This window comes from Eretmochelys imbricata, chromosome 2 (genome assembly GCF_965152235.1).
Source record: "Eretmochelys imbricata isolate rEreImb1 chromosome 2, rEreImb1.hap1, whole genome shotgun sequence".
Classification (NCBI taxonomy): Eukaryota; Metazoa; Chordata; order Testudines; family Cheloniidae; genus Eretmochelys; species Eretmochelys imbricata.
Genome location: NC_135573.1, coordinates 191,709,762 through 191,725,517, shown reverse-complemented (window position 1 = coordinate 191,725,517; position 15,756 = coordinate 191,709,762). Strand labels below are relative to the sequence as shown.

Below are 15,756 nucleotides of genomic sequence, written 5' to 3'. Positions count from 1 at the left end.
ATATAGTCAAGTCTTGGACCAGATCCTGTGCTCCACTTAGGACTAAATCAAGAATTGCCTCTCCTCTTGTGGGTTCCAGGACTAGCTGCTCCATGAAGCAGTCATTTAAGGTGTCAAGAAACTTTATCTCTGCATCCCGTCCTGAGGTGACATGTACCCAGTCAATATGGAGTTAATAATAATGGAGGATTTCAACTGAGTTTTTTAAATTTATAGCCTCTCTAATTTCCCTGAGCATTTCACATGACAGTATGTGGCCTAAAGCTTTCAAGACAATGGAAAATATATGAGTGAGGATCAAGAAAAACTGAAGGTGTTTCCCTCTTACCAGCATATGCCAGTCTGACAATAGTGGCTTCATCTTGGGCTAAATGTGCTATGCCTGGCAAAATATATTCTGGGTAAATATTGATATCATTGCGTGGCACCTCCTTGACAAGAGCAAGAACTTTAGTCAGTGTCCTCACAGCTTCTGCCCTCACCCTGGGCACAGAGTCATTGCTGAAATGTAATAGATAAGGCATAATACGATCCAGCAGAATCTCCACACTTAATCTTGGTGCTAAATGCAGAATCAGTTCCAAAGCAGCCAGTTTGGAATCACAGTATTTGAGAGTCTGTAAACAGGAAGTTATCACAGACACTAGAACAACTAGCCCATTCTCTTTTGTCTCTCCTTCTGCTTTCTCTGTTCGGTCATGTCCACAGAGATTGTGAATAATGTTGTCCAGATCTTTACGTATGACAAGTATACGCTCATCTGCTGATAGGAATGTTTCCTTAGCAAACTGTGCCATGTAAGGCTGGAGAAAGGTGTAAAATATTTCAGGAAATGCATTGTTACGTTGTTGTTTTAAGTAATCGTCTGCTCCTAAACGTTTATCTGGCTCACAATGGATCATCTGAGTGACCTGCAGGGAGGCAGGGGTGGAGGGGAGTGGGAGAAAAGATTATAAGGTTTAGAAATGAATGACAAGTTATCCCCAAAGCAGTCAAAACCAAAAGCAGAATAAATAAGATGGCTCTACAGAATGCAGTGTTATTTACCAGTTCTCTGATACTGCGATCTTCAATTTTGTTCAGGACTTGGTCAGGGGAGAAAAGACCATTTCTATAGGCCAAAAGCTGAGATAAGTCAAACAGTGGTACACCTTCTGTGAAGAGCTCTGCTATTACACAGCCTGGAAAATATCAAATATGGTGTCTGAGCATTACAAAATAGGTACTGCTCCTTTGCTGTCAATGCAAAAACAAAAATAAGTTTTACACAATTCAACTGAATACAAAAATCTAAAGGGATAAAAGGTTGTGTCCAAAGAGCTATTTTAAGTTTAATTTCTCTGTATCAAGAAAAACCCCAAAATTGCTTTCAAACTTGATCCCTACATTCTAAGTCTTAGAAGTATATTTCAACAGCCACAGGGTGGTAGCATTAGGCAACATAAGGCACTTGCATTTTTCAGCTGGCAGGTGCTTGAAGCAAAACCAGAAAAGGAAACCACATCACTGTCATGTGGCAGAGTAACTAACCAACCAACCAAGAAAGCACAGAGTAACCAGCCCTCCTCAGGAAGTGACTGAAGGACCTTTGCTTCTGTGATGATGCTCAGGGATGGTGTTTGTCAACTACAGGTATGTCTACACTGCAATTAGACACCAGTGGCTGGCCTGTGCCAGCAGACTTGGGCTCACCAGGCTCGGGCTGTTTAATTGTGGTGTAGACGTCCAGGCTCAGGCTGGGGCCAGGCTCTAAGATCCTGTGAGACAGGTGGTTCTCCCAGCTCGAGCTGCAGCCAGAGCTGGAATGCCTACACCAGTGTTAAATAATCCCGCAGCCTGAACCCTGCGAGCCCAAATCAGCTGGCACAGGCCAGACACTGGTGCCTAATTGCAAGGTAGACCTACAGCTTTACTTGTTTTAGATATTTTGAGCAGTAACATTAAGATTGGGGCAGAAACCACGCAGAATTGCCAAATAAACACAATTATTAGGTCACGTTGAGTACACATACTACAAAAGTATTCTTTTCCAAGACTTGAATACCAATCCTGAAATCTGATCCACTTGGGCAGAATCCCACTAGAGCAGAGGTGGGCAAATTACAGCCCATGGGCCACATCCGGCCCATGGGACTCTCCTGCCTGGCCCCTGAGCTCCTGGCCCGGAAGGCTAGCCCCCCGGCCCCTCCCCTGCTGTTCCCTCTCCCCCACTGCGCAGCCGGCGCAATGCTCTGGGCAGCAGGGCTGCAAGCTCTTGCTGGGCAGCGCAGCTGCAGAGCCACGGCTTGACCCGGTGCTCTGTGCTGTGCAGTGGTATGGCTGGCTCCAGCCGGGTGGCACAGCTGCCTGTCCTGGTGCTCTGGGCAGCGCGACACCCGCGCCGCCAGCCACCGGTACTCCAGGCAGCATGGTAAGGCGGCACGGGGGGTTGGATAGAGGACAGGGGAGTTCGGGGTGGTGGTCAGCAGCTGGGGGTATGGATAGGAGCTGGGGCAGTCAGAGGGTGGAGAATGTGGGGGCAGTCAGGAATGTGAGGAGGGTTTGGATGGGGCAGCGGGGGGGGGGCAGTCAGGGGACAGGGAAGGATGGATGGGGCAGGGATCCCAGGGGGGCCATCAGGGAGCAAGAAGCAGGGAGGGAGCGGGGGTTGGATGGGGGGCAGGGGCCGGGCCACACCTGGCTGTTTGGGGAGGCACAGCCGCCCCTAACTGGCCCTCCATACAATTTCAGAAACCCGATGTGGCCCTTAGGCCAAAAAGTTTGCTCGCCCCTAAACTAGAGTCAATAAGGCTTGGCAGATGTCTGCCCATGTGGATCACACTGCAGGATTAGGGCCACAGATTTTAAATTCAGATCCCTAGTTACGCAAAAAAAGAAAAATGAACAGAGACCAAACCTTTCCAGGTAGCCTCTCTAGACCATAGTTAAAGCACATTAGCATGGCAGTTTGCAGTTCCACAGATACATCACCATGGTATCAGAGTGCCTTTGTAAGGTTTTATATCACACAAAAATATATAGATTTTGTACAGCACTTATCCTGTGAATAGAAGGCTCTGGGGTCAACACTAAGAAGTTGGGGTGGGGGGGTTTGTTTCCCCCCAAATCTCCCTAAGTTCTTTAAGCTTCTTATTATGAAAAAAATCTCTACTCAGTTGATGCAAAACTATAAACCATGTATAGTTCTCAGATAATCACCCCAAATACCTGCAGAAAAGATATCCATTGCACGTTTCAATTCTCCTCTGGTTCGCTGATTGCTGTTTGCCAAGTCTACCAGTGGCATTGAAGGATCTTTCATATTCTCCAACTCTGTAGAAAACATACTGCCATCAACAAAGCGCTCAGGGGCAATATAACAAGTCCTTCTACGCGATGTGTCAAAGAAATAATTGAAGTCAGCAGGATTGTCCTCAGGAAGATAAGTTGGTTTAAAACTGGCAAAGTCAGTTAGAAGCACCCAGTTCCAGCTAGTCACCATAATGTTTTCAGTTTTGATGTCCCCATGACGGACTCCAGACTTGTGTGCTTGGTCCACAGCAGTCAAGATCTGGAAGGCTATCCACCTCTTTTCAATGTTATTTAGGAATGGCCTAGTACTAATTCGATCATAAAGGTTGTCCCGCACATACTGTCGGAAGAGCATAGCTGCTTTTTCAGACAAAGTGGCCTTCTGAAAGGGAAGACAGTTCTGGGCAGAGTGTAGCCTTATTTTTAACTCCTCTAGCTCTTGTTTGTAGCTAGTTAGTGGTAAAGTTGGATCCTGAATTGCAAACACCTTCACAACCACCAGGCCTTCCCTGTGCTTGGCCCGAGCAACTTTAAAAAATCGAGTACTCCCCAGACTTTTGTCATATTCAAAGTCATGGATGTCTGAGAAATAGCTGTCAACAGACAGGATCTGAGACGGGGCAATGCCGGCCAGCTGATTCCCCATGATGGCACCTCTTGTTGTAGAAGTCAGCACTTCACAACTGCACCTAGAAAACAATTAAAATACTATCTCATATTTTTATAGTGTCCTTCATCTCAAAGTATCCAAATATTATTTACAAAAAGATAGAGACATGCAGAAATCATTTCAAATGACATACAAATGCAGCCATTTCTGCTCTGGAGTGGAATGTGGCAACTACTTAATAACTCCTAGGACTGAAAGCTGTTCCTTGCCTTTTTATTAATAGTTCATACTCCTGCAGTACTGTACTTGTTTAAAAATATGTTTTCTTTATGAGTTTCTCATGATTTCTGAGAAACACTTAATACAACAGCTCCAACCTCATTGCTCCCATCGATGAGCTCAGAATTTGGCCTTTCCTTGTGCAATGAAACCACATTGGTTGACAGCTATGCAGGACCAAGTTCTGCCCTGGCATAAGCAAGTTGCATCTCCCACTGAAGTAAAAAAACACTTATTCCAGGAGCAAATTTGGTCCAGACTCTCCAGGAACAGTACTGGCAACTGCACTGATGTGTCTGGAAAGCCCTAGGGTCTCAAGGGATCAGCATTCCTACCCACATCCTACTGCTACTCCCTCAGTCAGTGAATTAGAGATTAATCTACAAAAGGAAACTTCAGCATTTGGGACATTTGCAACAAGCCAGGCACAAAGAATGAGAGAACAAAGGAAGCCCACTGAAACATTCATGGCCAATCCTGCCTGAAGAAGCAGGGCTGGAATGTGTGGCAGACTAGGACTAGTCTACACTGGCAATGTTAAAGCACTGCTGCAGCAGCGCTTTAAAATGGCTTGTATAGTCGCAGCAGAGCGCTGGGAGAGAGCTCTCCCAATGCTCTAAAAAAAACCCACCTCCACAAGGGGCATGGCTCCCCGTGCTGGTGCACTGTCTACACTGGCACTTTACAGCGCTGCAACTTCCGCGCTCAGGGGTGTGAAAAAACACCCCTCTGAGCACAGCAAGTTTCAGCGCTGTAAAGCGCCAGTGTAGACAAGCCCTAAACAAGGTTTAGTGGGCCTATTAGATTTGATTTCCAGAGTCCCCTCCCGCCCCTCATCCTGTGCTCATATCAGGCATGACCTGCACTCCTCTCCCATGCGACACCCGCCACACACCCCACCCAACTTTCACCTGATCCCCTCCCCAATACTCTCTTCGGGCAGCAACCCCCTCTTTCCCCCTCCCCCCCCCCCACATCTCAGCCAGCACCTACCTGACCCCGCTCTGGCAGCATCCCCACCCAGCTCCCACGTAACCCCCTCCCCAATGCCACCCCCTGTGGCAACATCCCCACAAAGCTCCTCATCACCCTGCTCTCATCTGATCTCCCGGCCCCCCGTGGCAGCATCCCCACCCACACTGTTGCCTTCATTGCTGCTGCTGCTGCTCCCCCCGCCCGACACACATCCCCCCCCGCGGTACCTGGAGCAGAAACCCGCGGAAACACCAAGCGACCCCTCCCCGTCACTCACCCGGGGGCCGCCCCCCGCCGGGCCTGCGGGGACCCGGGAGCCCCCGGCTGCGGGGTGGAAGGGGCCGGGGCGCCTCTGAGGAAACTCTCTGCTCCGCGGAACCGGCAACCATGACACGGGGCGGCGCTGTGAGCTCACATCCGGCTGGGCTGGGCCCCGTCACCGCCCCTCGGGCCTGCGGGGGCTCCGGCTACAGGGACCGCGTCAGGCTGCAGCCCCCAGCCAGAGCCCCGCCCCCGGCCAGCCTGTGGCGCGGGGGCGGGCCTGGCGAGCCAGAGCAAACACCGCCCCTCCCCCGCGGCTTAGGTGGCGGGATTCGCCCCTTCCCTGACCCCCTGGGAAAGCCGGGGGAAGTTGGCAGCTCGCCCGCCCTGGCCCTGCTGTGGGGGTGGTTCTGAAAGCCCCTGCTCCTGGAGTCCTGTGATGAGGGGAGGCTCTCCGCTTTCATTGCAAAAAGGGGTCTGGCCCTGGGGCGGCTGAGACAAGCTGGGGCAGGTGACCCTTGAAGGCTCAAAAGGGAGACACCAAGTTACTTGTTTCACTTATAGCTTGTTTCTTGTTTTAAATCTCATTATTTTGGAGCCTAAGGTAAGTGTGAAGAGCGGGGAGATAAGGTCATGCTAAAGTGTATGATACTGTTCGGCCCCTAGGTTTCACATACTGTACCTGATTTCAGCTCCCCTCAGCCCATAGCTGCCAGAGCAGTAAACAGTGAACTCATCTGGTGTCCAGCTCTCTGTGAGAGAAAAGCCCTGTAGGTTTCAGAGTGGCAGCCCTGTCCGTCTGTCTCAGCAAAAACAAGGAGGAGTCCTTGTGGTACCTTAGAGACTAACTATAGCTGATACAGGAGCTTGGCTTGCTAGTAGCAACCCCATCACCGACACCTGCCATGTGGAAGTGTATGACCCGGAGCATGACTAGTGATTTTTGAACAGGTGGGGTTGGCAACGTTGCTGTACGCAGTGACTGTAAAGCACCCTTCAAAGTCCTTGTCCCTCTTTCTCCCAGGGGGAGAGGCTGGATCAGAGAGATTACAACGCACCTAACAACGTTCTTCCGCCAGCCTTGGGAGAGACTGTAACACACTAACAATACCTCTCCCTGGTCCCCAGCAAGAAAGGATGAAAAGATTGTAACAGTGAGCAAAATGTCGCTTCTCCCTAGGGAGGGGGGATTCTGTAACACTCCTTTGCTCCTTTTTTTTCCTGTCAGAGTGCCCCTTCTGCTTCTGCCAGTCTTTGCAATGAGGAGCAAAAAGCAGCAGCGACTGGTCTCCACAGCACCATTTACAAGTAAGGGCTGGTCAAAATGTCTTGAATGCAAAGCTTCTTCAGCAAAAAAAAAAAAGGCCTTTTTATTTTCTTTTTCAAAATAGAAATATTTTGGGAAAGCATGTCAATATTTTGAAATGTTTGTTTTATCAAAAAATCACTTTTTAAAAACGTTTCCTAGTATTGTTTTGCAGATTAGTTGTGAAATGTCAAAATATTTTTAATTCGCCACACTGTAACTTTTGATTGGAGCGTTTAGTCACATGTGGGTATCTTGTTTTCTTGATTGGATGGTATAGTCATAAATACTTTGACAGCATGTAATTGAGTCATCTGATCTATGCCTTCCAGAAGACAAGCTGATTATTCTGGCTTCTTTGTGTGGGAATCAACTAGGCCAGGCTATATGGTGAGACTGACCTTCTGTTAGTGGTTACAGGGCTGTCGGTCCTGTCCTTCTTCCCCCCACCCCTCCAAAAAAAAATCTTTATAGTAATAGGCAGTGGTGGTACATTTCCTGTAGGAAAATTTCACAATTTTTGTTGGGTTTTTTGTGTTTGTTTGTTTTAACTCCTCTACTTTCAATTTAAGAGGAAGGGCAGCAGCAATGGGGTGCTATACAGCACATTCTCCTCTCCTGCAGTTGATGCTGTAGTTACTGGGATCAAGATGACGTAATAGGCATTAAGGGATGCTGAAGATGCCTGTCATGGGTGTATCTGTGCTCTTCTAGGTCAACCAAATGGGGAATTAGCTAGCCCATTTCTTTCTCCCTTTCTTTCTCCAGGTTTAGATGTTAGTGAATAAATGATCTAGCAGAGGCCTGTGCTTTTACTTGAGTCCTGATGGCTTTGCAGTAGGTTTGTCCCACTTACTCCTCTCTGAGGCTTAGAAGGGAATTTGTTTTCATACGTTTGAGTTATAAGGAAGAGTCTTTTCAGGTGGCTTTTGGTTGTTAGGGGGGGATTGTCCTGAGACTTGTTTCTTAAGAATTCTTATGAAGGTAAAAATCTCCATTCTGTATTTTTAAAACTGAGAAATAGGATTAATTCCTTCCTTGATACTTTTCTTCTTTCATGGCATGGCTCTTCTTGATGAATTTTCTCAAACCTAGAATGAAGTAGAAAGGGATCTTGGTTACCATTTTAGTTTGAAAACAAATGTGACAGCAAGAAGCAGGGGATAGAATTAGGGAAACTGTTTTCTGTTTTTGTTGGATTCTTCCTTCAGCTGCCTGTTGCTTTCATGGTATAGTGCTCAGTCCTCTGGACTACCGTCTATAGTCCAGGTTTTGGTATGGTCTAATAGGTAGAGCAGGGAATGTGGAGCCACGTCTCTTGGGTTATATTTTCAGCTTTGAGATCAAGTGTGATCCAATAGATCTAAACTTCCTGCTCTGATCTCCCTTGCCTTTAATGCAGAGGTGGGCAAACTAGGGCCTGCAGGCCGGATCTGGCTCACAAGCCATTTTAATCCAGTCCTCGAGCTCCTACTGGGGAGTAGAGTCTGGGGCTTGCCCCGCTCTAGAGCTCCAGTCTGGGAGCAGGGTCAGGGGCCACTCCACACAGCTCCCATAAGCAGCGGCATGGCCCTGCTCCGGCGCTCCAGCCAGGGAGCAGGGTGGGGGCCATTCCACGTGGCTCCCGGAAGCAGCGGCGTGGCCCCCTCCGGCCTGGTGGCTCTGCACGCTGCCCCCGCCCGAAGCGCTGCCCCCACAGCTCCCATTGGGCAGGAACCACAGCCAATGGGACCTGCAGGGGTGGTGCCTGCGGATGGGACACCGTGCAGAGCCGCCTGTCTGCACCTCCATATAGGAGCCGGAGAAGGGGCATGCTGCCGCTTCTGGGAGCCACTTGAGGTAAGCGTTGCTCGGAGCCTGCACCCCTGAGCTACGCCCCTTCCCCAGCCCTGATCCCCCTCCCACCTTCCAAACCCCTCAATCCCAGCCCAGAACACACTCCTGCACCCCAAACCCCTCATCCCAGCCCCACCCCAGAGCCTGCATCCCCAGTTAGAAGCTGCACCCTCTTCCCACACCCCAATCCCCTGCCCCAGCACTGATTCCCTCTCCCCCGCCCCCGAACCTCTCAGTCCTAGCCCAGAGCACCCTCCTACACCCCAAACTCCTCATCCTCTGCCCCACCCCAGAGCCTGTACCCCCAGCTGGAGCCCACACCCCCTCCCACACCGAACCCCAACTTTGTGAGCATTCATGGTCCACCATATAATTTCTATTCCCAGATGTGGCCCTTGGGCCAAAAAGTTTGCCCACCCCTGCTCTAATGTCACAAATCTGTTTACTCCTTTAGGTCACTATTCCTACTCATATGGCTTAACATGTTGTATTTGAAATGGAAACAACTGAATTGGGATAGTACTATGTAGGGAATGATGATGGACATGGGCCTGCCTGGCAAATCTTCAGTTTTTGTTCCTTCCCTGCCCCTTAAAACATTTTAACATAACTGGTAATGATGATGCTTGTGCTTGTTGTGAAGTTAGAGGGTGGCAAATCCAGTGGTTTAATAATCTTTGTTTTAAAACAAAGTGTCAAATGGCCTAGAAATAAAATAGATATAGGTAAATAATGTTAAGTGACATGGATATTATTCGGTAGCCTGAATGACCTTCGAGTCTTCATTTTTAGTGTTAGTAGCTGAAGAGTAGCTTACAGGATTTTGTTTGTCCCATTGTATTATCTTAAAAAAAGAGAGAGAGCATTTAATGCTTGTTTAGAAAATCTCCATTATCTTGTTTCTATATAACTAACGTATTTAATTGATACATTAAATTAAATGTGCCATCTACAGAGAAGTTATTGGCATTTGAGAACAAAGATTCTTATCAATTAAGTCAGATGCATGAAGCCTATTTGAAAATGCAAATTTGTACATGTAGGCTATCAGAAGAAAATAAGGCTGTTTAGAACACTGAAATCACCATGATAACTATTTAATCATCTTTTAGTATTTAATATCCCTAGGTCATTCTTTTCCCAAACCAATTAAATTATGATAGTCTGAAAGAAATATCCTTTTGTAGTTAAAGAACAGGATTAGGATCCTGGATTCCCAAATTCTGTTCCCTGCTCTGATCCTGACTTCTTGTCTGGCCTTGGGCAAGTCATTTCTCCTCTTAACCTCAGTTTCCCCAACTGTGAAATAGAGTTAATGATACTCACCTACCTGGTGCCTTGGGAGGACTAATTCAGTAAAGTTTGTAGCTTGCTTTTAAGGTCTTTGGATGGAAAGTGCCGGATAAAGGGGTAAAGTATTTAATAAAGAAGCTTGGTAAGCAATTGGGAGCAAAATGTTGGATGCTGGAACCTGCTTTGAAATCACCATCTTTATGCCATTGTTTCAAGTCTGAGCTTTCTATCCCAGAGTGTTCCTGTCTCCTCAGGAGGCCCAGCAGATGCTGCATGACAGGGAATATTGTGAAGCCCAAAACTATAAATGGGTTCAAAAAAATAGATACGTTCATGGAGGATAGGTCCATCAATGGCTATTAGCCAAGATGGTCGGGGATGCAACCCCATGCTCTGGGTGTCCCTAGCTTCTGTTTGCCAGAAGGTGGGAGTGGATGATGGGATGGATCACTTGATTATTGCCTGTTCTGTTCATTCCCTCTGAAGCACCTGGTATTGGCCACTTTCGGAAGAGAGGATACTGGGCTAGATGGACCATTGGTGTGACTCAGTATAGCCATTCTTATGATTTCTGACCTTTTCATCCTTGAACAGCTCTTGTACAACCTACATAGTCTGACATCTGAATGAAAATAAGATCTACAGTTTCAGAATGTGGAGAAGGGTGCAGTTTCCCTGGCATGAAATATCTGATAAATTTTCAGAGAGACAAGGTGGGTGAGTTAATGTCATTTATTGGACCAACTTCTAATATTACTTCTTTAGTATCCTGGGACCAACACAGCTCCAGCAAATTTTCAGCAGGTCATTTTGCCCCTTTCTCCCTTATTTTAACTGTTTAACATAATAGTGAAAGACGTATTTTTCATCCTAGTTCTCTTTCTGGCTTTATTTGATATTTATTAATCTGTTCTTCCTGGGTGTTATAGGTGTGAAACATGTTTTCAGCCACAATAGAGATGAAGTAATAGTCATAGTATTATCAATATAACAACTAAAGTCATACAAGGACACTGGACACTACACACTATAGGATATAAATACTGGGGAACCCCAGAGAGTTGCAGCCTTGTCCAGCAAGTAATTCTAGGACTCTCTTTCTTTGGGAAATATTTCTTGGATGCATATCAACGGCACAGTTCTTTGCTCTTTAGAAGTACCATGACAAGGCAGGAAAAGCCCTCTTGAGTCAGGAAGCCTCCTCACTCGGAACTGCTATATCCCCATCTTTCCTTTGCTTCTAATGATGCTTAAGTGTTTAGAAGAAAAACATTCACTGCATTCTCTCAAGCTTTTGCAGTTTGCTAGAAATTCATTTAGACATATTCCTTTTTCTCATTTAGCTCAAGTAATTGAGATCGTGGATTTCTGAACAGTAGATCTAAGTTCTGTCCTCAATGAACTTTATATTGTCTCATCATTGATCATAATAAACCTCTTTTTCTGTTCCAGCAGAATGGGAGACTCAGACCACGTCTACAGTATACATTTTTGTTAGTATAGCTGTGTTGGTCAGTGTGTGCAGAGGCGTGATTCCTGACCCTCTTAGTTGAAAACTCTCTTTAGCCTCCAAGATTAAGCTGTATTTCATCCCTCCCATCCTATCATCTCTTCACTAGAGATCATGAGAAGTGATCATTATGCTGGTGACTGGCTGACAGACTCCAGAGAACTGACTTCAGGCTTGCGTATCATGCAGAATCAGCTGAGCATTTTATGTTTGAATTGTTTTATACAATATTGTTATTTAGACTCCCAGCCTAAACTCTAGGCACAAAAACAAAATAGTTCTCTTCAAGGATGCATCACCTGATCTGCGAGTGAATATCACAGGATAGCACGGAAACATTTTGGCTGTGTTTTTATCTAAAAACAGCACTTCTGTGCTAAATGAACTAGGACTGATAAGCTTCACTTAGGGAGAAGGAGCTAGTGGTGACCTGAAACTTGGCTTAAAAAGACTGGCTGTCTTTGGTAAGGCCACGCTCTGAAGCAGAGTCACAGTCAATTTACTCCATTCATTACAGGAGAAAATGGCACTTCATAGCCTCTAGGTGGCAGTGATTCTTTACCACTACTAATCTTTACCAGGAACAGCATATCCATATCCAGCATATCCATATCCCCCTGCCCCCAAGTCACAAGACTGGGAGCCAGGGGAGCAGAGCGGAACTGGCTGAGGTCAGGTCACTCCACTGGCCGCCGCCCCATGAGTGCAGGGTCGGACCCGCCCTGCAATCACCGGGCAGCAGGAAGTGGAGCGACCTGGCCCCAACCCACTCTACCGGCTCGTTCTGGGGGATCTTGGGGGAGCGGGGGCTGAATAGGGCACCACAATGTCTAGGGACGGCCTAGTGATACCAGACAGCTATATCTGGAAATAATCCATGCCTCACAGCTCCCCAGAAGGCCAAAATCTGGCTAAAATTTTAAGTTCCATGCTTGTTTGAAGAGATGCAGCAGTAGCATGAAATGTATTACTATGAACAGAGAGCCAAACAGTCAATTCCTGTATTCCTAATTAGCATTTGGAAAGGATTAATTCAGTTACTGGCATTTCCTCAAAATTTGGTTAGAGAATGCTTTCCACAAGCTCTATAACCTTCCAAAACATGCATAATTCACCAGTTCCTGTGGTTTTGGCTCAGTTTTCATCACTAGGATGGAATGAGTCGCTTCCTCAGTAAGTAATCGCTTCTACTGTCAGTACTACTGGCAGGTGGTATAAACTGTCCTAGTGCCTAACTATGAAAGTCGTATTGGAAAAAGGATGAAAAAATACCTTGTAAAATGCATGAGTGCATGCTGATTCAATGAATTACCCAGCATTGAAATTGTATGGGAGAGAAAAAGAGATTAATTAGTTACCAAGTAACCTGAGGTAGCAGGTGTTGCTAAATATGAGTCAATGCTGGTAGATAAGCATTGGGTGGTGGCTGTAAAGCTTGAGCCAAAGTAATGGTAATGCCTTGGACAGAAGATCGGTGTATGAGCTGTTTAGAGATAAGTACAGGTTGGAGAAGGGCTACTGAGATAGCAGCAAGGTAGCCAAGTTTAACTGATTTACTGCCTCAAATCCTATGCATCAAAGCAAACAATATGGCAGACTTAGAACAGCAACATTTGAATACAAACTTCAAACACCATCCTCTTTCTCCCCCCCAAAAAAAGAGTGTGTATCCAAATCTGGAGTCTTGGTTCAGGCTATCATAGAGGCTAACCACAAAATTTGGCTCCAAACCCAAGTCTGAATTCCAAACCCAACACCACCAAAGTTTATGGATGTTCAGGTTTGGGAGGACGGGTTGGTTCAGGCCCATCTCTAGGATAACTGTTGGTGGTCTGCCTTTGGATCCCTGGGAGACCCAGTGCAAGAGAGAGCTAGTCACCTGGGATGCCTGTTTGCCTTGGGGATGGTGGTTCTTGACTTGTTATATTGAAATAGAAGCCCATATTTTGATCCTAGTCTCCATAACCTTATGCCAATAAACAGGGATTTTTTAAAGCAGAAATTTACATGCAATTTCATCTCCCACCAGTCCAGTCACCCAACCTGCTTCATCTTGTGCAGTAACTAATAAAAGAACAGCTTGCATGGCTACTGTAGCTATATAAACTCAGGGAAAAGCTCTTCAGATTTTAAGGAGTGCCTAGAGCAGGGGATTAAACAACATTTAATTTATTACATAAATTAGAGCAGAAAGATACCATGCCTCTGTGTGGGTTTTAGGTTTACAAGTATGTACTTTAAAAATAATTGCAATATGGGTAAAACAGCAAAGGAGTGAGAGAATAAGCAGGGTAGAACTCTGGGTAGAACCCTCATTATTAAATCTAGTTATAATTAATCTAGTAACAACAGTGCAAACCAGCATGTAGTTTTATATGTAATAGTACATTGGTCAGAAATGACATGTTTAGAGAACCTTTTCAACCAATTTCCAGGCCTTCTCATTCACAGTAGTCTCACCAGCGTTCCAAGAAAATATCCTCTAGAAAGGTAGATTTGCAATAGTGGTGATGGTGTTTGCTGTAGCAGCCAAACATCTAGGTCATCCAAAAGATTCTACAGACTTACTAAAGTGTTGACCTTTTGTCTTGAAAACTGTTGACTTTTAGAATTGTTATGGTGTATATCTCTTGCAATTCTTTATGCATCTGAAAAATACATTTTTATTGTTCTGCAGAGCTCCCAGTCACATATGATTTGTTTTTTTAAATGCTGAGTAAATTGCATTCCTTTGCTTTTGCATTATTCTCCTCCTACTGCTTTCCTACCCTCACCACCTTCCATAAAATGCCTGATCCACTGCTCTCTAAATTCAGTGGAAATATGCTGGTTGGCTTTAATGGCAGACAGGCTAGGTCCAAGGTAAGCATTTAGGATTTCACCTCTCGGTAATTATTGCTTCTCCAGTCTAGGGAAGTGTCACCAGGATTTCATTCATACCATTTCCACTTGCTAAAAAAGCAATAAAATTCTTGTATAGTCTATTGAGACAGAGCAACATAATAGCTTCCAAGACTTTTAAGGCCAGAATCCCCTGTGATCATGTAGTCTGGCCTCCTGTATAGAACTTCACCTACTAACTCCTGCAGCAAGCCCATAACTTCTACAGCACGTCTCTTACTGGGATCATGGAAATCTTGGATACTGTCAGTAGGAAAGCTGTTGGCATTGGCTAGCTAGTACAGTTACATCTACATCAGGGATGGGCAAACTACATCCTGAGGGCCGCATCTAGCCCTCCAGATGTTTTAATCTGGCCCTCGCGCTCCCGCCAGGGAGTGGGGTCAGGGGTTTGTGGTTTCAGGCTTCAGGTGACTCTGAAGTTTGAGTTGTTTCTGATTGCTCTGAGAGGCCTATCCTTCCTTTAAGTTGCTATGAAATTAGTCCTGGGACTGCAGCTGCACTTTCCTTGTGCTTGTGCTATTATTCTTATGTTTTAAATTTCTAGGACTTCAGGCTAAGCCTTGCATTAAATCAGAATAAATATCTGGCTGAGTTACTTGGGTTTCTTTCTTTGGCATTCTGTTTCTGAATCCCTGTTTGGCCTTTGCTGAGGATGGGATACCTTTCGTTGTTGGTTTGTTTCTCCTTACCAGGTTTCATAGTGGCTTTTTCTTTCTTGTTATCTTTTTGCTTTCATTATAAATAGTGGAAGCCAGAAATGACTTGATTCCTCTAGTCCAGCCTCTTGCCTTGTATGACTCCTGAATACTTCATTTCCAGGTCTGGTGCCTTAAACCTCCCTTATTTCTTTGAGTTTTGGTTTGGTTTGGGTTTTTTTGTTCCTGCCTCCCTTAATCCACTTGTTTAAAAACTGTTTTTTTTCTCCAGCCTACAATTCCCTAGCTTCAGCTATTATTACATGATGATTTTTTTAAACAAATAAAGGGTATGACCCTGCAAACTCTTAGTCACAAGGTTGTCTGTACCCACGTCAGATGTCCTGTTGACTTCAGTAGTCCTATTACCATAAAGATTGGTTGTCTGAGAGGGTGTGCAGGATCAGGCCCTAATGCCCTTCCATTAAAGTCTTTACAGGGCATGGTTCGACTCTGTTCTGTTCTCCCACTCCAGCCACCAGACTTGCCCCTGCCCTCCCGCCAGACTACATACATTCTGGGCCTGATCTTAAAATATGCCTAAGCCTTGCTTAGGCCAAAACCCAAGAAGGGGAGGTGGTAAAGGTGGCTGATTCCCTCAGGTAGCCAGAAACTGAGGTGGTGCATGTCGTAATTTAGAGCAGGGATCTAACACATATCAAGTTCTGTCCCATGACATATCCTGTGTGCAAGCTCTGTAAGTGATGGAGACCCTGGTTGCCTGTTTAGGATAGCTTTACAGGGCCTTTGCACCATGGGAGTGGTGCAAAGAGGCCTCCTTGTGGGGCAACATCTG

The 15,756-nt window shown here is 45.9% G+C and overlaps 2 protein-coding genes across 5 annotated transcripts in view; one reads left to right on the top strand and one right to left on the bottom strand.

Moving 5' to 3' along the window:
- Nucleotides 1-5,586, bottom strand: part of PIK3R4 (phosphoinositide-3-kinase regulatory subunit 4) — a 39,593-nt gene extending 34,007 nt beyond the window's left edge. For 2 of the 4 annotated variants that reach the window (XR_013345315.1, XM_077811188.1), the window contains exons 1-4: nt 5,433-5,586; nt 3,208-3,980; nt 1,048-1,181; nt 329-911 (exon numbers count right to left, since the gene is read on the bottom strand). Coding sequence is in view for 3 of the 4 variants with exons in the window: in XM_077811188.1 (XP_077667314.1) it covers nt 329-911; nt 1,048-1,181; nt 3,208-3,937 (1,447 nt within the window). In the remaining variant the exon portion in view is untranslated. Of the gene's footprint in view, nt 1-328; nt 912-1,047; nt 1,182-3,207; nt 3,981-5,382 lie in introns of all 4 variants that reach the window. The other 2 variants (XM_077811189.1, XM_077811190.1) reach the window with 2 other exon arrangements.
- Nucleotides 5,587-5,612: 26 nt separating this feature from the next.
- Nucleotides 5,613-15,756, top strand: part of ATP2C1 (ATPase secretory pathway Ca2+ transporting 1) — a 141,784-nt gene continuing 131,640 nt past the window's right edge. The window contains exons 1-2 of the mRNA XM_077811194.1: nt 5,613-6,020; nt 6,645-6,724. The gene's annotated coding sequence lies outside the window, so the exon portion shown is untranslated. The remainder of the gene's footprint in view (nt 6,021-6,644; nt 6,725-15,756) is intronic.